The sequence below is a fragment of the Phacochoerus africanus genome, chromosome 13 (genome assembly GCF_016906955.1).
Source record: "Phacochoerus africanus isolate WHEZ1 chromosome 13, ROS_Pafr_v1, whole genome shotgun sequence".
NCBI classification, from domain to species: domain Eukaryota; kingdom Metazoa; phylum Chordata; class Mammalia; order Artiodactyla; family Suidae; genus Phacochoerus; species Phacochoerus africanus.
Window position 1 is genome coordinate 6,194,923 of NC_062556.1, and position 26,007 is coordinate 6,220,929.

At 49.0% G+C, this 26,007-nt stretch overlaps 1 protein-coding gene across 3 annotated transcripts in view; it reads left to right on the plus strand.

The window, feature by feature from the left end:
* MTUS2 (microtubule associated scaffold protein 2) overlaps positions 1–26,007 on the plus strand; it is a 478,717-nt gene that overhangs the window by 134,764 nt on the left and 317,946 nt on the right. For all 3 annotated transcript variants that reach the window (XM_047755832.1, XM_047755833.1, XM_047755831.1), the window contains one exon: positions 20,996–23,395. In XM_047755832.1, coding sequence (XP_047611788.1) covers positions 21,227–23,395 — 2,169 coding nt within the window. In that variant the 5' untranslated portion in view covers positions 20,996–21,226. The remainder of the gene's footprint in view (positions 1–20,995; positions 23,396–26,007) is intronic.

Sequence of the window (26,007 nt, forward strand, 5' to 3'; positions counted from 1 at the left end):
CTCTAGTTGTGCATCAACCACATTGGGAGGGCCTTTCCCTGCAGAATTGTAAATAACGAAAAGCAGAGCAGCTCACTGGAGGCACACTCCCCAAACTAGAGCGTCATGCAACAGCTTTGCTAGAGCAATTGGGATGGAGAAGGCTTTTTTTTCTTTAAATTTCTTTAATAGTTCTTCCTGCGTTCTGGGGGTCTGGCACTCTTCTAAGCCCTTCATATGTGTTAACTGATTTAATTCTTATAACAGAAACTCTGGAGAGTTAGGTACCCCCACTGTTCCATTTTACAGGTGGAAAAGCTGAAGCACAGAAACATGAAGTAACTACTTCAAGTTCATCAAGCTGGTCTGTCTAGATTCAAATCCAGGGAGTCTGGTTCCAGAGTCTACACTCTTAACTGTGCTCTCTGCTGGCCTTACTGGATTTCAGCTATGCTTGTTTGTTTTTTCATCCAAATATAGTTTATTTGTAATATATTAGTGTCAGGTGTATGATATAGTGATTCGATGTTTTTATAGATTACACACCATACGAGGTTAATATAAGGTATTTTCTGTATTCCCTGTGCTGTTATTATTACATTCCCGGGACTGACTGATTTTACGACTGGTAGGTTGTACCTCTTAATCCCCTTCATTTATTTCTCCACTCCGGCAACCCCTAGCCTGCTCTCTGTGAGTTAGTTCTGTTGTATTTGTTCTCCTTTTTTTTTTTTTGTTAGATTCCATGATCTATCCATGTCGTCACAAATGGCAAGATTTCCTTTTTTATGGCTGTGTAGTATTCCATTGTATATATGCACCACATCTTCTTTACCCATTCATCTATTGATGGACGTTTAGGTGGCTTCCATACCTTGGCTGTTGGAAATAGTGCTGCACTGAGCACTGGGGTGCATGTTTTCTTCTCCAATTAATCTTTTCTTTTCTTTTTGATAAATACCTGGGAGTGGAATCACTGAGCTGTATGGTAGTTTTACTTTTGAGTTTTGAGGAGCCTCCACCCTGTTCTCCACAGAGGCTTCCCCACTTTACGTTCCCGCCAGCAGTGCAGCAGGGCTTCCTTTCTCCGCATCCTCGCCACCCGTGGTGCTTTGTGCCGCCGCTTGTGTGCTGCTGGTCTTTTGCAGTGTGGCTTCCACAGAAGGTGTTGGTGAGGTTTCTCCTTAACACCTTCTGTCCTAGTTCAGGTTGTCATCTTTTGTCTGGTCTAGGCCAACTGTTTATTCTGCTGCTGTTGTTTCTGGCCTCCAGTGCAGCTCATATGGGTCTGTCTAACCTGAAATCATCCTTCTTGTTTGCAGTTATGCAAGGGTTCCCATTTCCAGCAGAGCAGAGGCCAAACTCTTTATCATTCCATTTGTATCATTCCGGATCTAGACTGTGAGCAAAGAAGCCCACTCTGAAAAGGAGTGCAAGGAGGCAGAAGAAGAAGGTTGTGGCTGATGCCTAGACGAGAGGCAACAGCCGGGTAGCGTGGGCGGCTGGGACAGGTGAGGTGGGCTGGCCCTGCTGGTCTCTCCTGCTGCCCCAGGAACAGCCCCCCTGCAGGGTACAGCTGCTGCCGTTGCTGTTCACAGGGCCAGTCACATCTCATCTCTCTGTCATCTTGGGCTTTGCATCATGTGCTCAAGTCCCAGGTGAGAGCATCCATTTGACTGAGCCGGGTTCATCACCCTAGAGGGACGAGGTGGGAAGGGGGGGTCCCTCCTCTTGTTTCTTTAAGTGGGTGGAGATTCCCTGCCCCCACCGAGACCAACAGCACTGAGAAGTACCCCAGACCACTCCTGGCAGCTAAAAACAATGACAAACATCCCTCCAACAGTGCTGCTTAAACGCTTTTGTCTGCAGCCTGGAAAGGATATGGCATGTGTGCCTGAGCTTAACTGGAAAACGTTGCCGGAAACAATACTTATCTACGGAAATGTGATAAACTGGTCTTCTCTATTGTGTTTTCATATTTAGAAGTGCAGGTCATGTGTCCCTGAATTGATCGCACTTTGAAAATCGTGCCCTACAGCATTCTCTGGGTAGTATGTTCAAAATCCTGCTGTGTAGCACTGGGAACTCTGTCTGGTCACTTATGATGGAGCATGATAATGTGCGAAAATAGAATGTGTACATGTATGTGTAACTGGGTCACCATGCTGTACAGCCGGAAAAAAAAATTGTATTGGGGAAATAACAACAACAAAAAATAAAAATACTCCCAAGGGAATAGCGTTACGCACGGAAAACTTATTTACAGGCTAGACACACCTTTTCACAATCTGGTCTTTCAATGAGTGTTTGCAAAGAAGATCCTTGACCAAGGACAGTCATTACCTTGGCCACAAAGTGGGCAGAAAAGGAAGAACGGGGAGGAAAAGGGGGGGGGGGAAGAGGAGAAGAAAACATGAGTTCGTTGTGTGATAAAAGCAGCGGTTTGTAGCTTCCAAACAGAATGGCCAAGCGTGGAACCAGAAGGTACCTCATGCAGTAGTGTAGCGTGTTCCTATAGCTTTCCAGGAAATTTTAAATCAGAGGTGGTTGCTGGAAAGGGATGGAATTTTAATTTGTGGTGTCTGTTAACCAGAGGTGTTTCTTTCTGCAGATTTGAACAAACTGAAAAACCTCCCTGGATGAGGCCCTTCGCTGGGTGTTGGGAAGGATCCCGGGGTGGCTGGGCTGGGCTCCTGGGCTCAAGAGATAAGAGTCTAGTGGGGAAGACAAGACAAGGATGTAGAAAATAGTTGTTCCAGGTAGAAAGACTGACAGAACCTGAGAAAGGAGCAAAGAAGACGCACGGGGAAGTGGACGCCTCGCTCTCCCTGCCCGGCAGGTTCTGTGGACCGAAGGACGGTGTGGTGTCAGAGGGCGTGAGAGGCATTTCCCTGCCCCCTCGTGTCCTCCCCGGTGGAGCCCCTGAGGCCGTGGGGATTGGCACATGCTGTGGATTGCAAGGGCCCTGGTGCAGTCAGGCTGCTTCTCTCAGGACCCCTTTATTCTCTGCACCCAGCCACCTTGGCACAAAGTCGATGCTCAGTAGTTTGCAGGGAGCAGGACTCCTTTGGACCGTGGTGAGGGCCCAGCCAGAAACGTGATGACACAGGGACCCTGCCCAGCCCCCCGTGGGATCGAGATGCGTGTGGGCACTCTCAGAGAGGGGCGCAGTGCCAGCCCAGCAGCCAGAGTGGGGCTAGAATCCGCAGACATGGCTTTGACCCATGGCAGTGCCATGAGAAAGCATGCATTTTATCTGTGACCCAGCAAAGTTTATTGTGTGCCCACAATATAGAAAAGGCATATAGCATATAGATGCTAGAAGGCAAAGACCCTGCCTTAAAGAGCAGGCTCTGTGAACAGAGCAGGGTGGGGCCGAGTGGGAGACAAGGTATCTGCAGAAATAACCGTGAACCATGAGGATGGTAAGGGCAGAGGCGCAGGTGGGGAAGGATCAGCCGGCAGCCCCCAGCTGCAGTGTAGTAGGGAGCTTGGCTTGCAGGTGTGAACTGGGCATATTATGGTCTGGGTGTTATAACTCTCCAGTAATGATACCAACTTGCAACCTGCTTCTCTACCCCAAATTACCCCCATCCTATTAACTTGGTCGTATCCATCCAAGAACCTCTCTGGACTGTTGAGACCCTGCTGAGCACAGAATCTGCTTTCTAGGAACATGCACCCCCGAGATCCGAGATGGTGTTGGAAAGGAATAGTGCTGTGTCATCTGTTCTTTCAAAATAAAACTATTTCTGTGTCCTGGCAGATGGCCCATAGTAACAATTCCTTTTTTTATCTGACTGCAGCCAATTCTTTAAAAGATGAGCTTCTGCCCAGGGGGTGCCTTTTATCCGTACTGGGACAGAAGCTAAATACTTCCTCGCTGTGGATGAGCTGCGCAGATCCTAGAATGGAGAGAAGGCTGCTGGCGTAGGGAGAGGGGAGGTGGAGCGGGCATTCAGAATGGGCGGGCAGAGAGCAGGGAAGAGTGGAGGATGCTTAGAGCTCAGTCAGGTGCAGGTGGGGCCCTTGGCTCCCCCCCCTCCCCCCAGTGCTGACAGGCACAAGCCAAAGCCAACAGCAGCAAAACTCATTCTCACATCTGCGGGCTCTGCTCCCAAAGCGGCGCATGCAAGCGTGTCTGTGCACAGGTTTTTACTGCAGTAATGCAGTGTTTCTCCCATTTATTTAATCCCGCCCCCACGTGATAGGTGTTACAGACCTTACTCCTAGCCCTCCCCCAAACCCTGCAAGCTCCTGCTGCTTTCAGCTGCATTAAAATGCAGATGAGGAAACAGGATGAGATCAGGGCACGACTGCGAGGCCGGCAGAGTGCGATTCTAAGCAGAAACCGCCCTGTTCCCCTCCCTTATTCTAAGAAGAGGAAGGAAAAGTCTACAGGCAGCTAGAGAAGCCTCAGACTTGATCCGTCTGCATCCATCACGCTCTTCGGAAATCGTGACTTCCTGTTCCTAACAAGCTCTGCGTTCCTTCAAAACCCTCCTGTTGAGCACAGAATGCGGTCTTGTTCACCTGCTCAGGCCACTGGGTCTGCGTTCCTCTGAACTAGCTGGAAGCTTGAGTACTTTTCCTGCTAAGTCAGCTTCCCATGCCCTGTCCTCTCAGTATGAACAGCCAGTCTGCCGAGTTTGGGTGCATCTAATACCAAGATCTCCTCAGATTGCTTACATTTTAAAAATTAATTAATTTTACTTTTTATTGAAGTATAGTTGATTTACAGTGTTTCACTTTCAAGTGTATAGCACACTGGTTCAGATATATATATAGATATATATCTATATATATATCTATATATATATATAAAATCTTTTTCAGTCTTTTTTCCATTATAGGTTATTATAAGATATTGAATATGGTTCCCGGTGCTTTACAATAGGTCTTCGTTGTTTATCTGTTACAGATAATAGCGTATATCTGTTAATTCTAGATCTTGTAGGTTTTATTCTATTTTATTATTTTATTTTGTTTTCTTAGGGCTGCAGGTATGGCATATGGAAATGCCCAGGCCAGGGGTCGAATCCAAGCCACATCTGCGACTACCCCACAGTTCAGAGCAATGCGGGACCCTTAACCCACTGAGCAAGGCCAGGGATCGAACGCACATCCTCGTGGATGCTAGTCAGGTTTCTCTTGCGCCACAACTCGTAAATTTTACTTGCGTGTACACTGAGGAGTCCCTCTGTGGATCTTGTCCAAGAGTTTGTAGCTTTCCATCTTCATTGAAATGATCGATTAGTCTCTGATTTCTGAGACTAATTTCTAGATCTTATCTTTAAAACCATCTATTGATTTTTGCATTTTGTCATACTTTTAATTCCTATGAACACTTTTATTTCCTTCAACTGTCCCTTTCTATAGCATCTTAGTCTTGTGTTTTTTTTTTTTTTATGAACACTCTTCTCTCTCGCAGGGAATTAATTAAAAATTTTAAATGTTTTCATCTGTCCTTCAGCTGGAGGTAGATACATGAACTGTAGTACAGCTATGCAATGAAATACTACTCAGTAATAAAAAAGGAATGAACTCTTGAGATGTGATATATGGGTGAATCCAGAATGCAATATGCATATTCTAATTATATTACTAAAACAGTAGTAATAATGATATCATTGTCTAGTTGCATCCACATTAAAAGTGAAAGAAGCCAAATTTAAAAGGCTCCGTGCAGTAGTTCCCGTCAAGTGGTGTGGTGGTTAACGAATCCGACTAGGAACCATGAGGTTGCAGGTTCGATCCCTGGCCATGCTCAATGGGTTAAGGATCCAGCATTGCTGTGTGCTGTGGTGTAGGTTGCAGAGGCAGCTCGGATCCCACGTGGCTGTGGCTGTGGTGCAGGCTGGGAGCTACAGCTCTGATTGGACCCCTAGCGTGGGAACCTCCATATGCCATGGGTTGCAGCCCTAAAAAAATAAATAAATAAATAAATAAAATAAAAGGCTACATGTACAAGAATAGAGTAGACATCACAGTCAATATTTTATAGTAACTTTGTATATAATATAATCTATAGAAATATTGAATCACTGTGTCATACACCTAAAACTAATACAAAATTGTAAGTCGACTATATTTTGGTTTTTTAAAAAAGGCTGTATGCTGTGTAATACTAAGTAACATTTTGGAAAAGGCAAACTATGTGGGTGGAGACTAGACCAGTATCTGCTAGTGGGTGTGGTGGGGAGAGCTGATGCTAAGAGGTGACCCCGGAGAAGTTTGGGGGTGATGCAGCTGTTCTGTATCTTGACTGTGTTGGTGGTCAGTGTGCATTTTTTCCAAATCAAACTGAACAGTAAAAGGCTTGCATATAAATTGAAACATACATTATAAAGAGGTTGCTTCTATTTTCTGTATTTGTTTCAACGCCTGTTTCTTTCATTTAGTAACTCTTAGCTGTTCATTCGTCCCCGTGAGTGAGGGGGGCTCCAGAGCCGCGCCTTGTGCCCCGTGGCTTTGCTGTTGCGGACGTGTCGAAGGCGCGAGATGACAGGTGTTCACGCGTCCCCTCCCTCTCGGGTGGACTTGCAGGCGCAGAAGCAGGCGCTCTCTGCTTGCCCTTTCCATCTCTTCTGAATCCGTCGTCCTTTTCTACTTCCATGGGCCTTGGGTTTCCTCTCCGGCTCTTTCTTCCTCTCTCAGTCCTCCTGGCTTTTGGTGGGCAATGGAGTTCGCATAACATTTCCAGTATCACTTTATTCTTTTCACCTTAATCAGGAGACCAGGCACAAGGGTTTCCCCCCACCCCCTGCCAGGCTCTCAGGCTGCAGGGCTCTGATTTCGCGGCTGGCTGCACCCTGCCTGCCTTCCCGTGGGGTTGGGCAGGCTCTCCGTCCAGGACCCCTTGCCCTCCTGTCTGCCCGGAGGGACCGTTTCTCCTGATTTCCTCATTGTGTCACCACTCCTGCCGACACCAGGGTGCTCCCTGGAGATTCCCCTGCACGATCCCCCCGCGCCCACCACTTCAGAGCTGGCCCCACACTTAGGAAGAGGCCCTAACAGTAAACCCGGATCACAGGAGGGTATCAGTGTACAGATGTGATCCTGAGCCTTGGAGAGCTGCCAGTCAGAGGCGCAACCCTGTACCCGGGTCCGGAGCCTTCCCGGACCGATGCTGTCAGGACCAAGCACGTGGTGGGGGCGGGGCGGAGGGGCGTTGGCATCGTTGCTCCTTTTTCTGAGCCTGAAACATATGCACGCAGGTCACGCGTGGGAGAGGATGTGATTGTGAGTCACTAAATGAAAGCGACTAATGAGCATTTGCGCTGCGTTATTGAGAAGATAAGAAGCATGAGACTTAGGGTATTTCTTTGAAAGTCTTTGATTAAAATGGATGTTTGAGCATCTCATGTTATTTAAGAGCGAGTTTCTAAACTGTGGTTTTAAATATTTCAAGCGTGCCCGTGAAAATTCATCCTTATGCGGGTTTGTGCTTCCTGGGAGTGTTTGATTTTTGCTGCTTATGAAAGTTGTCGGTTTTGATAATCAAGATGCGTAAAGCCTCTGTCCTGGTCCAGTAATGCTAGCAAGCCAGCGTCCCATCCTGAGAGTATAGATTGCATGCTATTCAAGTACACATCACTGTGTTGCTCCTTCATGAAGCCTTCTCGAATTTCGTTGGGAATCTAAGGTTGATTTTTTTTTTTTAACTCTTTCTCTTCAAGTGTTGGTGAAATGTTGGAGGAGTCCTACAAATTCACTGAAGCAATTCTTAGTCATTCATCTTGATTTTATAGAAGAACCGATCCTTCTCCCCCACACAGATCATTTATTTTTCTTGCATGTTTCTAGGCCAAGTGGGTTCCTAACTAAGGAATATGTATTTTTTCTTTTTCTATTTATCTTAATTTCTTTATCTTAGAGATAAAGACATTCCAAACATGGTGATCCAAAATGCTTTGCTCATTACATAGTGTAACTAATGAAAACACAGAGACTCTTAACAAAGGGCCCCGGGATGTGAAAGCAGATACCTTTCCATTAAACTGGAGTGTTTTGCAGTCACCGTGCAGTGTGTTTGCTCCAGTTGCTGCAAACTTTTTTTTTGCTTGGGCTTCATCATGGTGTTGAATATTTAACTTTATCCTTCCAGGCATCTGCTTCGTTTGACAGAAGAAAGGTTATATGCTTCTGATGAAAGATAAAGGAAATTCACCTTCTAGGAAAAAAACAGTGACTTGAAAGAGCCCCGTTTATAATGACCCCGTGCAGGCTTTTGAGCTGAAGGGGATTCTCGCCTCTTCCCTGATGATGTTGGAAGGGCTTCTTCCTTCCTTTCAGATAGCAGACCATCCCCTGGTGTACAGCCCGCAGTCCCGCAGATAAACAAGGCTCTTGCGCTGCCCCCATTGTGAATGCTGAAGTCCATTGCCAGGGTCTAGGGCACACAGAAGAGAGTCACCGTGTGCAGCTCCAGCAGGCCTGCTGCTTTGAGGTAAAGCCACTTGGAGAATCGAGGTTGAGCGGGGCCTGGCAGAGGAGTTTGAGAAAGTGTTGCACTAAGCCCGCCCCCATCGCCCCCCACCTCCAGCCCCGAGGAAGCAGCCTCTCTCCCCACCTGCTCAAGCAGGCTTAAGGATTCTCATGGAACTGCCTGGCCCAACGTGCATGATGCAGAAACAAGTTCGGCCATATGACTCGTGGGAAAGGAAGGAGGGAGGGTGGGTTTGCTGGGAATATTTACATAAGCTATTTGTGGTTAGGAGTCAAGAAGGGAATAAACTCATGAATAAGACAGCAGCATAGGAGTTTCCTGTCGTGGCTCAGTGGTTAACGAATCTGACTAGGAACCATGAGGTTGCTGGTTCTATCCCTGGCCTTGCTCAGTAGGTAAAGGATCCGGCGTTGCCGTGAGCTGTGGTGTAGGTCACAGACGCAGCTTGGATCCTGCGTTGCTGTGGCTCTGGCGTAGGCCGGCGGCAACAGCTCCGATTCGACCCCTAGCCTGGGAACCTCCATATGCCGTAGGAGCTGCCCTAGAAAAGGCAAAAAGACAAAAAACAAAAAACAAAACAAAAAAGACAGCAGCATATTAATACTTGGGCAGGTAAATGAATATGAGGAGATGCTCTGAATTCCCAAGAGTGGATCCTCAGTTGCCTGCCGGAACCAGGTGGGGGTGCCACAGACTGGGAAGCAACCAGGTGTGAGTTCGTAGGTCACACAGTCACTGGAGAAGGATGTACCTTGCAAATGCATAGTGGAACTCAGTTTTTTAAAAAATGCTGCTCATCCCTCCAGCCACTCTGTCACTAAAGCCTTGTCTGACTCGGCCCTTGAGATGCCAGTTGAACCACTTGTATGTGGACACATATCCTTTCCTGCACGTCAAAAGAGATCTGGCTTTGATCCGGGCCTGAAGCCCCTTCTCTGTCTCGAGTCTCCTCTTAAGCCCAAGCACGCGATGATGGTCTTGGAGGAGTTGGGTCTTACCTCGTATTTTGTAGCTGGACCCTTAGTCTTCCACGTATTAGCTTTTCGGATTTGTCTCACAAAATAATGGCAGAGCATTTATCACCAGCTCCTGATGGTCACGTGCAGCAGTTCTTGCTACCTTTTGAAGCTGCCAACCTTTCAGACTGAATGACAGCATTTTCCTCCTTCGCCAGAACAGAGCAGATAAGGTCGAGTTCTCCTGGCAGGAAGATCGGGGTGACAGAGAGCAGTGAGATCCGCAGATGATCCCGCACCTCGTTTTAGCTGTTCTTTAGCTCCCTTCCCTCATGAAATCCTTTGGAGAGCAAGCAGAGTGTGACAGGTTGGAGTTTCCTAGTGGCTTTTTTCCCGGAGCCCTTCCCTAGGTTTGGGGCGGGAGGAATAACAGGTCCAGAGCTGGTGGGAAGAAAGGCAGACACGGGCTCCAGCATCACAAATCCGGTGCCCGGGCTTGAATGGTGCAATACTTCTGGTTCATGCGAGTGTGGGCTGGCCAGCTGGAGTCTTTGCAAAACTGTCCCCCCCCCCCCCCGCCCCCGCAACACCCACACCCTTCATAAACTGCGAAAAAGGGCAAAAAAAAAAAAAAAAAGGGCCCCGCCGCTGGAATTCTTGCCTCCTCCTGTCCTTATGTGACGCTGCGTATTTCTTTTCTTCAAGGCTTATTTGATTACACCTGCTTTGCTTTCATTACCGTCATTATTGGTTGTATCTGCATCAGGTCCCTTTTCCCCTGGGAGATTACAGTTTCTCTGAGGACCAGGACCTTTCATTTGTGGATCTCTTATTTCCTATTATTCCCGGTACTGTGTTTTTTTTTTTTTTTTTTTGTGGACTGATGCCCATAAAGCGGATCCATCTCAGAGCCCCTTTGAGTCCTGTCCCCGTGTTTCTCTTGCCTTCCTAACACATGAGGCTGTAAGGTCTGCAAAGGGGCTTGGGCACTGGGTGTGCAGAGCCTGTCCCTGCTCTGCTGTGGCAGGTCCTACCCGACAGACTTTGAGTTAGTCATGAAGCCTCTCTAGGCTGCAGTTCCCTCATATAAAAGGAGAGAGCTGAACTAATTTGTGTCTCGGTTCCTCTCCACCTCTGACACGCAGTGATTCTGTGATTAATATATGCTCGGCACAGCATCGCCCAGGGAACCAGGTAAATACAGGAGGATTCCATGAGGCTACCGTATTCATGAATTCAACAGGTATTTATTGAGTCCCTACAAGGTATAGGACAGTCTTCTGGCCACTGGGGATCAGTGGTGAGCAGGAATTCTCTGATCTTTATCCTCGAGGGGATTGTGTTTGACTGAGAGAGACAGACAGTGAACAAATAAGCAAGCTCGTAGAATAGCTGGGCAGGCTGTGAAGGAAGCCGCAGAGGCTGTGACTGCAGGGCACAGAAGACCAGCGTCAAGGAAGGAAGGCGCAGCCACAAGGAGAACCCGGCACCGAGCATGCAAAGTAGTGACACTGGCAGGGCAGAGCCATGGGCGGGCTGCAAGGGCACCTTGGGGGAGGGGGGTGGTGGGAGGGGAGAGAGGTTTCAAGGCCCGTGCAGGTCAGAGGAAAAAAAAAAAAAAAGCCGCAGAGGGTTTGTAGTAGGGAAGTGACCTGATCTAACACGTCCGGATGTTACCCTGGGTGCCTGGTGGATGGAGAACCAAGAGTGGAGGTCAGGAGAGCTGGTTTGTAAGTGGCGTACAGATTTGTAAGAGATTTGTAAGTGGCTTACGTGGGAGACGATGGTAGTGACGGAGTGGAGAGAAGCGGGCGGGCCGTGATGAACTTGGGAATGCCATCCGAGAGCTCTTTGCCGATGGATGGAGTGTGAGCCGAGGCAAGGTGCCAGATTTCCAGCTTTGGCGGTAAAATAAGCAGTGGCACCAGGAACGCAGGTAGGAGAGCCCTGGAAGGGTCGGGACTGGAGCTCTGAGGTAGGCTGCAGGCAAGAGGTCTCTTATCTGCCCTAGTTCCCTGGAACAGGTCCTTAAACTGTGGCTGTCTCATTTTCTCTTGATAAAATCTGAATTCTGGAAATGGCTCGTCTCTTGTGTTTGCCATTAAAAATAATGGCAAAAAATAATCTCACTTCAGAGATATGCAGCATAAAAGAAGGAATGCGAATAGCCAAACATCGTATGAAATGACGTGGAACCTCACTAGAGGTAAAGTCAAAATGAAATAACATTTAAAATCCATCAACTTTTAGAGTTGACAATTCCAGGGAAGCTTAGCATGGTGGCTTAAGAGCATGGACTATGGCTTTACATTCCAGCTCTCAGAAATTATTTAATGTCTCTCTGCCTTAGTTTCTTCTTCTGTAAAAACAAGATAGCAGTATCTAGCCAGAGGGCTCTTATGCAGATTAAGTGCAGTAAAGCACTGAAAAGAGTACCTGGTGATGGTAAATGCTGTTCAAGTGTGGAGAATAAATTCCTAGTGTTGAGTGAAACGTCGTCCCGTTAAAAATGCTTTGAATCCCTGCTGCAGGCCAGCTACTGTTCTGGGCTTGAGAACAGAGTGATAAACGCAGTGGAGGGGTGTTGTCTGATCTCCCGCAGCTTATACAGGACAAGGGCAGGGGGTGTGTGTGTGTGTGTGTGTGTGTGTGTGTGTGTGTGTGTGTAGATAATAAACAGGCAAATAAGCGCAAGAGCCGGATCATCCTGGGTGGTGAGAGGTGTGTTCTAAGGAGGGCGACCCTATGTCCAGGCTCTACTTGCTGTCTTGGCATTTTGTCCGATTTAGCATCTTTAAACTCTCCGAAGTGTTCCAGTTTTATGCACAACCTGGAGTGAATGTTTTAGTAGCTTCATTTATAATTGCCCAAACCTGGAAATAACCCTCATGTCCCTCCACTAGGGAGGCGTGAACAAAGTGAGGTACGTAGTACAGAACCATATCCAGCCATGGAAAGGAATGAACTACTGATGGACCCCGGGCCATGGTGCATCTCAGATGCACTGTGCTCAGGAAAGAGCCAGACACGGGCTGCATGCTGTAGAGTTACATTTCAATGACGTTCTAGAAAAGGCGTAATTGTAGGAACAGAGTGATGGGCTCTTGGTTGCCAGGGGCTGGGTGTCAGGGAAGAGTTGACTTACAAAAGGGAAAACTTTGGAGCACAGGGTACTGTGCTGTATCTTGATTGTGGTGGCGGTGGTCACGAGGCTGATTATGTCTGCCCAAACGTGCGGAACTGTACCGTAAAGCGGGTGACATTTACATAGATAAAGTATACTTCAGTAAAAAATGGCAAAAATTCCTAAGCAAGATAACAGCATCCCTATTTGAATGGTAGATGACTTGGTCATTATAGTTATAAAGACTCATGGGAGAGAGGAGATGGACGAGGAAATGGGGAAATAGAGAAATAGAATTTAGATCGACACTTTTTTTTTCTTGGGGTAATCTGTATTTATTCAACGAATAATTTGGGGGTACCCATTCTATGCCGGGTCCTGGCATAAACTCTGTGCACAGATTGTGCCTGTAAACAAAACAGAAACCCCTCTTGGGGTTTGCGTGGCGTATGCAAATGCAGGTGTGCATTCCTGTTTACACAGTGAGTCTGTCTTCGGGAATATGCTGTAAGGAAGTACGAGGGGCATAAGGATATGCCTTCAGCTATTTTCTGTGAAGAATTATTTCGAAAGGCAAAAGCTGAAAACAACCTAAAGTCTGACAATGTGGGATTGGCAGTGAAATGATGGTGAAAGTGGTCCTTAAAATGATAGAGTATTAATTACATGTCTTTGTATGGGGAGGTATCCAAAGCATGGAAAGTCTAAAACTGGAGCTAAAAAAACTTAATCCCTGGGTGTTAAAAAAATCTGGCATACTCCATATCAAACTCTCCTTCCTGCGGTGGGAGTAGGGGACTTGGTGCATTTTTTTTTTTTTTTTACACAATGAAGATCCTTTTTTTTTTTTTTTTTTTGAATGGCAATATAAGTATTTCCACTTTGGGCAGAATCAGTCAAGACAAAACCAAAACAAGTATTAAACGCATTAGGCAGGGAATGAATACCTTATATTTTTCTGGGTAAAATTCTGTCCTGAAAGGAAGGATTTGTTTCTTAAAGGGGAAAACCAATTGTTTTTTTTTTTTTTCCCCAAATGTGAAAGAGACTTCTTTTGGACAAATATGCAATATTTTTAATGGAGAGACTTAAAATGCCAGTTAATTTAATATTTTGTTTAAAGGCAAGCTTGATAATAGCCTTTGAAAAGTCAAGGTATCTCTTCCTGGCCTTTTATAAAGGAGGAAGTAGCGCATTTCATCTGTGTATATTCTTCACTCTTTTTACTCAAAGTAAAATAAAAATGAAAAAATTTTATTTTTATGAATACAGTTCTGACTGTTTATTAGAGTAAAATGTCAGGTACTACTCACATTCTGTACACAGATAAGGAGAGCGAAGCAGACTCCAGCGGTGAGGTTGTATGTTTACGTAATTTGGCATCTTTCACAGAAGTCAGCACCACGGACAGCTCCAGCGACCCAGCACATGCGGGTACCAGCCCCCAGCCACTGGTTCCACTTTTCCCCATGTTGTGGTGAAAATGAACCACTGGTCAAGTTCATCCAGTCTGCAGTGAATCAAGTTTTAGACGATGTGTACTTGTACCTGTTGATAATGAACAGGTACCGCTTTATGAAAGAGGATCAAGAAGCCAGCTGTTCCTAAATAATCACTGTGGCAGAAAACAACAGAATGATGACCATACAGCTTTCTAAAGGAGGTGAATATATTGACGTGTGTGTACATGTTTGCAAGTCACTTCACGTAAAACTATCCTATTGAATGTGGTGGAACGGTACAGACCTTAACATAAGCTCAGTAAAAATATCACCTAAACTTTGCAAGTTGGGATTTTGACTTTTTTTGCATCATTGTTATATTTACCATTAAATTTGGGGTTCATAACCCATGTGTTTTTCTGTATCCTGAAGTTCTGCATGGCAGGCGTTGTAGCTGGAGCTTCTCTGACAACGAACCTTCATTAAATGAAACAGAATTGCATTTGCATTCAAAGGTACAGCCCTTGAATATTTATGTGAAAATTCACAACTGATAAAACATACCATGGCAGATCTGGCAGCTCAGGCAGGCTGTACACAGCATTTTTCAATTAAAAAAAAAAGACAAAGCATTCCTCCTTTTAATTACATAAAAATCGCCCGAGTTTCTTTAGTTGCAGATTTTTCTGGTTAATTAAATATTATGACAAATAGAAACAGTATGATCGGAGTGTATTTTTTCCATATAGTCTCCGCCTGGTGGGCGGAGGGACGTGTGGACGGCCATGGGTGCTGATGAGATAAAGAGTAACTTCCCCCCAAACCAGGGGCTGCTGCCCTGCTTTCTGCCCCGTTCTGCTGACTCTGGCACCAATGAGTGATTGATAACGTGGAAGGTGCGCTTACCTCTTCAAAGAGGTTATGGAAACAGAATGAAAAATTGAGGGCGAGCCTCGAAGTTTTAAATAGAATTGAACAATGGACAATGGACCAGCAAGATGCAGTTCGGGACGCATGTTTCAGGTCCTACCGTGGGGGCTGAAAAGCCACCTACAGATTTCTGGGATTGAGTTCGTGTGGTTTAGGAGGAACTCAGGATGCTTTGGCATTTTAACGGATGATATGGAACCCACGGGTGATTTATGTGTCCATGAAGCAGTCACGCTCTTCGACTGGCCAGAGGCATAACTAAGAGAATGGAAGGCTTGCTGCTACGTGAACCTGGCTGATGCGCCCAGGACTAAAGATTGTGTACAGCTCTGAGCATCTGTTTCAGTGGGAATTTGGGCTCCCTGGTATGTGCACTTAGGTAGTGGGAGGTTTGTTTTTTTTTTTCCCTTTTCTTTTCTTTTTTTGGCAGCCCCGAAGCATGTGGAGTTCCCAGGCCAGGGATCAGATCCAAGCTGCAGTTGCCACCTAAGCCGCAGGTGCAGCAATGCCAGATCCTCAACCCACTGCGCGCGGCTGGGGATCAAACCTGCATCCCGGGGCTCCTAAGATGCCACTGATCCCATTGTACCACAGTGGGATCTCCATTTAAAAGCTGTTGCAGCTTCAGAGAATTTGAGTTCCTTAAAGGGAGAATAGGTTTGGGGAGGAAGGGACCACACCAGCTCTTCCCAGGAATACCTGAAGGGTGAGGAAGGATTGCATTGCTCTGCTCCTGAGAGGTGGACCTCAGCTCCAGGCAAGTTTGCCAGTGGCCTGCACAGGGGGCGACAGGCTGCCTGCAGAGCTGGTGGGTCTTGCAGCACTAGTGCCTTCACCCCAGCTGTCCAGGGAACTACTTGGATAAAGCATCAACTAGGCTGTGAGCCTAGAAAATCCTCAAACTCTTTTTCAACCCAGGACTTAGGTTTTTGTCTTTTTGGGGCCGCACCCGAGGCATATGGAGGTTCTCAGGCTAGGGGTTGAATCAGAGCTGTAGCTGCCGGCCTATGCCAGAGCCACAGCAACGCCAGATCTGAGCTGAGTCTGCGACCTACCACAGCTCATGGCAACACCGTATTCTTAACCCACTGAGCGAGGCCAGGGATCGAACCTGTGTCCTCATGGGTACTGTCAGATTCATTTCTACTGAGCCACGATGGGAACTCCTCAACCTAGGACTTAAGTTGATGGCTTTTTTTTTTTTCCAAGGTAAATTGCCATTTACTGCTGAGACCATTGTTCCTAACTTTTTAGAGCCAAGGTTGTGACGCCCATGAAAGTTACGTCCTCACGCTGGAAAGGTGCACCTTCGCTGGGGTGGGGTCTGCACTGGTGGTTGACATATTTGGATTTTTTGTTCAGTCGCACTCCTGTGTTATGGTCTGAGTTGTTACGATCATGTTTATATTTGGGGAGAACGTTTGTCTTTGTAGAGTAACCTGGATTGAAATCCAGATCCCGTCGAAACCTTGGCTTGTGTTGACTCTGTGACTCTTGTGGTGAAAGCACTGCGCTCGAGGGGGGACAGGTGAAGCTGCGCAGGAAGGGAAGGAAGCAGAAGCGTTACCTCCTGTACGTACTTTTGCCTTTTATAATTGGGGAAGGCTTTCAAGTTTGCTTTTCCTGTGTCCTGTGAGCTTTCTCTCCGCGTCTGCTTTCTGGTGTTGCTTTTCTATTCTTGTTCTTATGACAGTGACTTTTCCTTTTATTCTTCCCGAGTGATCTGTGCAGTTTCACCAAGAGGCAGCTTTTCTTTTCCAGCTTCCGCTTTCTGCGTGGACTTGACTTTCCTACCTCTGTCCCTGCCCTGCCACTTCTTGGCGGTGTGACCTTGGGAATGTTACCCTGTCTGTGCCTTCATTCCCTTTCCTGGAGAGAGAGAAAAAAAGCAAGGAGGGGTTCAGATCTGTTTCTGGAGGCCATCATGAATATTAAATAAACTTCAAATTAAGAATGAACTAAAATTCATTATAATTTAAAAATGAGATGTTAGTATGCAGAGGATAATACGCAGCCCCTGGGTGGTTCTGGCTTTCCATCCCTTACCCCCGCCTAGTGTTTGTTGTTAACCGACAAAGACAAAGAACATCTGTTTTGTGATTCTTTTTTTTTTTGTTTTTTGTCTTTTTAGGGCCACACCCGCGGCATATGGAGGTTCCCAGGCTAGGGGTCTAATCCAAGCTGTAGCTGCCGGCCTACACCACAGCCACAGCAATGCGGGATCCGAGCCGCGTCTGTGACCTACACCACAGCTCACGGCACTGCCGGATCCTTAACCCACTGAGCAAGGCCAGGGATTCAACCCACAACCTCATGGTTCCTAGTCGGATTCCTTAACCACTGAGCCACGACAGGAACTCCCTGTTTTGTGATTCTTAAAAATTAAGACATAGCTCTTTCTAGTAAGACACTGATCGTATGCCTGGTTGTCACTCTGCCTGTGCGTTACAGGGTCTGATGCTCTGGTTTGGTGTGTCACCGCTGAGAAGAATTTGCTTCCTTCTTCCAGCCTCCACAGTTCAGACCCAAGGGGGCTCTTGCTCTCATGCTTCTGATTCTGCCCCCAGAGAATTAGAGCCGCTCCCTCTCTGTGGCTCACATCGGTGGAATTTCTTGTTCTCTCTGACTTTCTAGGACACCCATTTCCCAAACCGAGAGCACAGTGTTCTTTTAAGCTGCTGCCTTATTGATTTGCTTACTTGCTTCTTGTATTTGTGCCCAGAGGCACAAGGAAAACGCCTTGAAAACTGAGTCAAGAAAGAGATATGGGTGCAGGGAGAGTCCCCCAAGTCAGGGCACCGAGGCTGGGATCATGGCATCTGCACCATGGTCAGGCTCGAGGCTGTACTGCAGCAAGGCTGGACCTGGGGCCCCAGCCCCAGGAGGAAGGCCTGGAAGAGGGCAGGGAAGGAAAGAAGAAAGCAGGAGACAGGCATGATGGGGCTGGGAGGGTGGAGACACAGTGCGGCGTGGCAGGGAGGTGGAAGTGCACACCTGTGTACAGGTGGGTATTTGGACAGGAGTCTACAGCATGGGGAGAGGAATGGAAAGACCTAGACCTCCATGTCAGGGTGCCCTGCCGCGGGAGGGCGAGGGGGAAGGGTCAAATAAAAAGATACAAAAGCTTATAAGAAATGACCTCATGTATGTAAAAAGTACGTGTTAATGTCTTGATGCAAACAGATGAAAGGAAAAGAAAGCTCTGTTAACTGAGTTCTTAGGGACGCCCGTGGGAGGTGGTCAAGTGAAAAATGAAGTTGGGCGGTTGGGACGGAGATGGACGGGAGCATGGAGGGAGCTGCAAGGTATTGGTGATTTTTCCAGCACTTTGTTTTTCTCGTGCATTGTGTTCTTTTGTTTTATAACATGTTATAAAACAAATGTACACGGATGTGGAGCATGCATACACCTACGCAGGTGTAGTCTGTGTACCGATGTACCCAGAATATGAGGATACACACATATTCCTTTGAATGTGTGAAAGAGCATGTGAAGCAGTGACGAGGGGAAGAGGAGTGGCTTTCCTGTAACCTATTTTAGTAGAAACCTCACAGCAGCCTCCCATGTGATGTGTGCGCACGTGTGTGTGTGTACCACGTGTGTATGCTCATGAGAAGCAGAGGGAGCTGCAGACGGCAGCTGCTCACTTTGAATCCCCTTTGGGGGACCTGGGGACGAGGCAGAACCTTGTTACTCTTAAATTCTCCCGTCCCCAGGGCCTAATAAATGCATTCACAGTAGTGGCTAAAACATTGTTAGCCTTGAGTGGTGTACTGATGATCTGTGAGTCTCCTTTGGTAGAAATTTAATTACTCTATGAGAATTTAAGCTCAATGAAGGCAGAAATAATATTGATCTTCATCATTTGGTTAATCATGTACTCATTCATTCATGCTATGAATATATGTAAGTGCCATGTATATGATATGATACATATTATGTAACATATATGATATATAATGTGATACATGATATATAATATATCATATCATGTATGATATATGGTATGATATAACATTATATGATTGTATATAATATATATTAATGTATATTAATTCTCAATATTAACAATATTAACAATATTTTCTTCAGTGCCTAGCATATTTAAAGGATTTTTTTAAAGTTAAAATGGAGGGTGTTGTGGAAGTTCACATAGAAAGACCTAATCTAGTGGATCAGGAAGGCTTCCTGGGGGAAGTAGCATTTATGCTGCAAACTGCAAATGACAGGGAGCTCTATGGACAAGGTTGGGGGAAGATTCCACATTTCACTCGGGTGGGAGAGTGTGTGCAAAGGCCCTGAAGCAGGGGAAGGAACACGAGGGATGAGGACAGCGCGGCTGCAGCCGAGGGCGGAAAAGGACCAGAGGGGATGAGGCCAGAAAGGCCTGTACGGGACGGATCCTGCAGGCCCCACAGGCAGGAACAGAATGTTCTCCACCTTCTTATTTTGAAGGAAGTGGCAGGTGTATTTGAAAGGGTTGCCTAGGTTTTCAAATGGCAAACGTTTTCCCAAGGTTGTGTGCACTGTCTCCTTCACGCACACGTTTTTCTCTTTGCCCAACCATTTAGGAGTAAGTGACAGACAACCTGTCCTGCAAAAAGCATGTCATGTTTCATGTCAGGTGCCTTCTGGGAACACAGACGTACCTGCGGTGGCATCACGATGCTGCTGCTGCACAGCCAGCGAAGTGAACACTGATCAATACCTTTACTCCGTACGTGGTCTCCACCGAGATCTCAAATCGGCCCCGTGACCTTTGCTAACATTTTAAAGAGCCAGGATCCAGTCAGGGATCATGCATTGCATCTAGATGTCCCCTGGCCTTTTGGGGGAGGCAACTTTAGCCCAGCTATTTTGTAGACTGCCCATCGATTTAAATGTGCCTGGAGGAGTTCCTGTTGTGCCTCAGCAGAAACGAATCTCATTGGCATCCATGAATCTGACTGGCATCCATGAGGACGCAGGTTCCATCCCTGGCCTCGCTCAGTGGGTTGAGGATCGGTGTTGCCATGAGCTGTGACGTAGGCCGCAGACCTGGCTTGGATCTGGTGTAGCTGTGGCTCTGGTGTAGTAGCTATGGCTCCGATTCAGCCCCTAGCCTGGGAAATTCCATATGCCTTGGGTGCAGCCCTAAAAAAAATAAAAAATAAAAAGGCAACCCCCCCCCCCCTCACATGTGCCTGATTATTTCCTCATGGTTAACAGGGTGCATGTTTATAGCGAGGCTGCTCCCCCAGGGGATGGAGGCACTGAGAGCCACCTGGCCTCTGGAGCACGTGGTGCCCGTTTCCGTATTGATGTTGGATTTGATCACGAGGTATGGTGCTGCCCACGGGCTTTCTCCACTGTACCGCTGAAACGCTCCTTTGTAAGAAATTAAGTAATCTGGAGGGTGGTGCCTTAGGCTTCTGTAAATATCCTGTTCCCCTGCAATTCTGCACTCAGTGATTTTAGCCACCATTGGCCCCTCCCCCACGATAATTATTACTCCGGTGATGTTTCTAAGCGCCTAATTTTTCGCATGTTAGTTTGTACTCTTCCGTGAAGAAGAGCCTTCCTGTTTCCTCTCCTCTTTTTAATCAGTATCAGGGTGAGCTTGTGGGTGTTTAAAATTTGAACTTAATTCATATGTATTTATCATCCATTTCTAAGATTAATCTTTTTTTTTTTTTCTTTTTTAAGAGCCATACCCGCGGCTTATGGAAGTTCCCAGGCTAGGGGCTCTCATCAGAGCTACTGCTGCCAGCCTACACCACAGCCACAGCAATGCAGGATCCGAGCCGCATCTGTGACCTACACCACAGCTCGCAGCAACACCGGATCTTTAACCCATGGAGCGAGGCTAGGGATCGAACTCGCATCCTCACGGATGTTAGGCAGGTTTGTTTCTGCTGCGCCACAGTGGGAACTCCTAACATCGATCCCTTTGACGTTACAGTTTCCCATATTTGGCCAGCAGGAGCCCTTGTCGGGAAGGTTTTTGAGAAATCGGATCTGGCTCCAGTGACTGAAGTAATAGTAGCAAAGTGGTGACTCCGTCTGTGTTTCCCAGGCCTTTTTCTCCCGAGAGTCTCTGTGGATCGAATGTGCTTTTCTTTTTCTTTCTTTCTAGGTCTCATGGGCTAATTGGCTCTCATTGAGCTGGAACCCAACAGAGACATCACCTTGCTGTGTGTCAAGACAATGCTGGATTTTAAAACCGCTCTGAAAGTGATCAAGGCGGGATCGCCCAGGGGGCAGCCAGCAGCTTGAGAATTTCCCGTTCACCGGGGAGCAGCTGGAAGGAAGCCCCTCTCCGCGAAGGGCGCCTGCATGGCAGGCGGCCCCCACCCAAGGATTCACAATGAGCGTCCCAGCGCCTCCTAAGAAGTCGTGTTATACCGAGTTGCGGGACAGCAGAAATGGAGTGAAAAACAATAACGAGAGCGTCCTAAGCCTGGGCGATACCAACGCCAACCCCCTCATGTTGGAGGTCGGCTCCTCTCCTGCTGAGCCTGCGACGTGTGGCCTAACGGGCGAGATTGGAAATGCAAACTCGAGGGTGCCAGAAAACAGCAGCCGCATCCACAAGGACTTCCACCCACTTCCGGACTTTGGGAAGGCCCCCCAGGGCGGCCCCGCCAGCCTGAAGGATTTTAAATTTTCTCTGACAGTTCCAAGAGCACTGAGTGAAGAGCCCGTGCTGGAGAGGGGCGCAGAGCCCCCGCAGGGCCCTCGGGGCCTGCAGGGACCAGGTCTGCTGAGCTGGAGGACCGCTGCAGGCGAGGCCGGTCCAGAGGCTTTGGCTAAAAGGGAGGTGGAGACTCCCCGGCCTGTTCCCAAGGATAAGCTGGCCAAGACCCTGGACAACGAGGAGTTGAGGAGGCATTCTTTGGAGAGAGCCAGCAGCACCGCTGTGGCCCTGGACGTGCTCACAAAGGAATGGACTGGGGGCCTGGCCTGGCCGCTTCTGCAGCCCGCGGTGCCTGGAGGTGGAGAGGGGCCACAGAAGACGGGGACGGCCCCTCCTGCAGGGCCGGCATGTCCCCCAGCTGACAGTACCTCAGAGGGAGAGAGCGTGTGTCATCCTAAACCATCTACCTCAGAAGCCAAGGAGATGCCGCCCGCGCTGGGATGGGTCCCCCAAGTGAGCGCCCAGGGCACGGTGCCTTCTGCCCACCCAGAGGGCACTCCCAATTCCACTCCAGCATCCAGGGGTGTCTTGAGGCAGCCAGAAGCACAACCAGGTCAGGGCAAGGCAGAGCCTACAACGGAGCCGAAGCTCGTCCAGCCCAGGCCCGGGCAGGAGCTCAGGTGCGCCCAGGTGGACGGCCCGGGATGGGCTAAGGAGGATGCGGTGTCACCTCTCGGGAGAAGGGAGCCGGCTGGGGAAGCACAGCAAGAAGCCTCCGGCGCTGCGTTCAGCGGCCTGGCCCACAGCGGTCCCCACCCACTGGGCGTGGGAAGAGACAGGAGGGAGCAGGAAAAGAGAAACGAGGAGGGGTCTCTTCAGGGCACCCCCACACAGAGCCCTGCTTCCTTGGGGGCTGCTGATCATCAGCCCATAGGTCGAATTTCCCCAAGCGCAGCCCGCAGACTGGGTGACACCGTGGCATCCAGCTGCATTTCAGCAGGTGATGGTCACGTGGCTTTGACTCCTGATGATTCGAGGGACAGCAGGCCCTTGGATCCCAGTGCGGAGAATGGGGTCTTGGGCCCTGGGAACGAGAACAGCCCTGGGGTTTTTAATTCAGACCCTTCCACTGGAGGGAGCAAAGTTGGGGTCCCTGAGCCCCTTCCAGGCAGCACCTCAGAAGCCAGCGAAGGCACAGAGATCCCTGCGTGCCCTGCCGAGACTAGGGACCGTCTAGAAAATGCTAAGACTGAAAGCACCCCAGCGAGAACAGAACCCCTTCTCAGGGTCCCAGTGCCCCTCCACCCAGAGACAACTGTGACGGTGGCCCGCCAGCCTCCACCCCCCAGCAGCCGCGCTCAGGACCCGGGCGCCTGGAGTGTGGACGAGGGGTCCTCCGCGGCTGCCCCGCCCCCCGCCGACGGTGCGAGGTCATCACTCGCTGCCCCGAAAGTGCCTGACAAGGGCGCCTGCCCCACGGGGATCCCCAAGCCTGTGGTCGCCCGGCCCGAGGACAGCCCCGCCTCGCAGGAGGGGCTGGAGGGCCCCCAGCCGGAGAAGCTGGAGGAGAGGGCAGACCCCAAGGCCATGATCATGCCCAAGCCCAAGCCCGTGAGGCCCAAGATCATCACGTACATCAGGAGGGGCCCCCAGGCCCTGGGCCAGGTGGACGCGCCGCTGGTCCCCGTGGGCCTTCCTTACGCTCCGCCCGCGTGTGCCGTGCCGCTCCCCAAAGAGGAGAAGGGGGCAGGCGGGGACCTGAAGCCGGCGGCCGGCCTCTACGAGAAGTTCAAGCCGGACTTGCAGAGGCCCCGGGTGTTCAGCTCCGGGCTGGTGGTGTCTGGGATCAAGCCCCCGGGACACCCCTTCGGTCAAATGAGTGAAAAGTTTCTGCAGGAGGTAAGAGAAGGTCGCTGTGGCCCAGTCTGTGAGTCGCACGTCCTGGCGTTCGTTATGTGTGTTCAATGAAGTGTCAGAACAGAGAGTCCTCTCTTAGCAAATTGCAGATTGTGGTGGATGGGCTTATGTAGAAATGGACGTCTTTAACTAGAGGAGGCGGGAGGCAAATGGCCAGTTTCCATGAGAAGAGTTTGATGATCAGAAGGGGAGGAAGCTGATGGATCAGAAGAGACCCATTTAAATTCTACCCGACAGAATAAATGCAGGAGTGTTAGAGGAGCATGCATGTAAATGGGCTTCCTCGTTTAACCATGTGAGCGTAATTCGCCCGTAAACCAGGTCAATGGAAAAAAATCCAAGATAAACATACTGTTCAGATTGGTCAGCTTTGTCCTTTAAGGATGGCGGAGACTGGAGGAAGGCTGTCCTTCTCCCAGATGACCGGAACAGCTCTGCCCTTCACTTTCTCTAGGTCCCTTTAAGGGGGACCATGTCCCCCACGGGAGAAGTTCTTTTTTGTCCACGTCAGCAGCACAGCAACTAGAAAATAAGGTGTTCGGTGCGGGCCCTGTCTTAAGTCAGAATAACAGTGACAGCCAGCACTCAGCTGAGTCCCTGCTATGCCTGGGGCCCACATCACACCACGTTTTGTCTTGGCTGGTCCCCCCTAATCCCAGCAGTGGTCCCCTGGACAGTGCCTGTTACAGCTGTCCAGGCGGAAAGCAGACTCGGAGAGCTTGGAGTGACTCGTCCAAGGCCGCGAAGCAAGGGCGGTGCTGACAGGCCCTCCCAGGCCCCCTCCTGCTCTCCTCACTGTGCTCCTCCGTACCGGGCGCTGGGGCGGGTCCTCCTCCCAGAGCTCAGACAGGAGGCTTGTGCCAGGGATCAGTTAGGAGTGGGATCCGATCTCTCCTCTCCTGATCCCCTTCAGGCCGCTCTGTTCCCGGGCTGTAGCGTGTAGGGTGGCTCAGCCGCTGGGAGGCACTCAGTCTGGCTCCTGCCTCCAGACCTCCTCTCCTCCCCTCCCCTCTCCCGCTGCCTCAGGGCCTTTGCACGTCCCTCTGCTCAGGCTGTTCTTCTCCCAGATGATCTGAGTAGCTCTGCCCTTCACTTCCTGTAGGTTTCTGTTCAAATGTCACTTTATTGGTGACTTTCCTTTGCTCCGGTTGTTCAAATAAAGTAATTAGGTACCTCCTCCACATGCACACAAAAGGTCCCTTGGATTTTTCTCTGCAAAAATACATTTGTGAGAGAAACTTTATTTGGAGACATAGGCAGAAATCCTGTTACTAGCTGCAGGTCTTTCTCTGTGGCCTTTCTTAATTTTTCTTGTATATGTTTCTTTTCTTTATTGCTTCCACTCCCTCCATGAAATATAGAATAATTTCTATATTAGAGGCACTTTTTCCCCCAAATGTTTTCTGTTCTCAGTTCTCTAGAAGCCACCCCGAGGCTCCAGGAAATGGGAGGGAATGGGTGTTTGTGTGGCTTTAGGCGCTCAGAGGGGTTGGAGAGACCCTGTTGGTGTGGGGACAGCAGTGTCACTGTGTGCCACCCGCTCTTGCTGAGGGCCATTTTCTGCCATAATCCAAGGCCCAGGCCCTTTCCTCAGGCTGCCGGGTAGAGCAGAGAAGCCCGAGCCCCTGTTAGTGGTGAGCTCATTTCTGGGGAGATGTCTAATCAAACTCAGAGAGTAGGGTGGTCTTTGGCCTTTGCTCCTAAAGCTGTGACCTGATGGAACCCACAGGCTCCCCATCTGTGTTGAGCCTCAGAAGTGGCTCTGAAGATCATCCTGGGTCAGTCATGCCAGGGTGATAAAGTGGGCCTGCTTGTCCAGACCGCTGTCTGCTGTTGGCTCTCCTGAGGCCTTGGGGGCACCTCCTCCTATGGACGCCTTCGGGGAGCCCTGGCATCAGGGACTGGTATAAGGAGGAGGAGGAGGAGGGCAGCAGGGCTGAGGACCAGGTGAGGCAGTGTGCCTGCAGGATACAGGTGTGCGAAGGGGTGGGAGGGGGCTGGACTCCCCTCCCCTCACTGGCACCACCTCATCACTGTGGGCCGCTGTCCGTCAGCGCTCTCCAGAGAAACAGATCGTCTATACAGGCAAGGGTGTGTGTACCTGGTTTTCTATCTATTGAGACTGTAAGGAATTGGCTCCCACAGTTACGGAGGCTGGCGTGTCCAGAATCTGCAGGGTGGGCTGGCAGGCTGGAGACCTAGGGAAGTGTTGATGCCGCGGTTCAAGTCCAAAAGCTGTCAGTTGGCAAATTTCCCTCTTCTTTGAGGGAGGTCAGTCTTTTTCTGTTATGGCCTTCAACTGATTAGATGAGGCCCACCCACCTCAGGAGGTAATCTGCTTTATTTAAGGTCTACTGAATTCAATGTTGATCTCATCCAAAGAAAAAAAAAATTACCTTCAGAGAAACATCTGGAATAATCCTTGCCCAACTCTCTGAGTTGCGTTGCCTATCAAGGGGACACCGTGCGCCGTCCCCAGCCCTCTCCCTGCATCTGTCCCAGTGAAGCTTCAGCATTTGCCTGGTGTCTCCCCGGCCCATGGTCCCCTGAGAACAGGACAGGGCAAACAGGAAGGGGGACAATCCAGTGAGAAC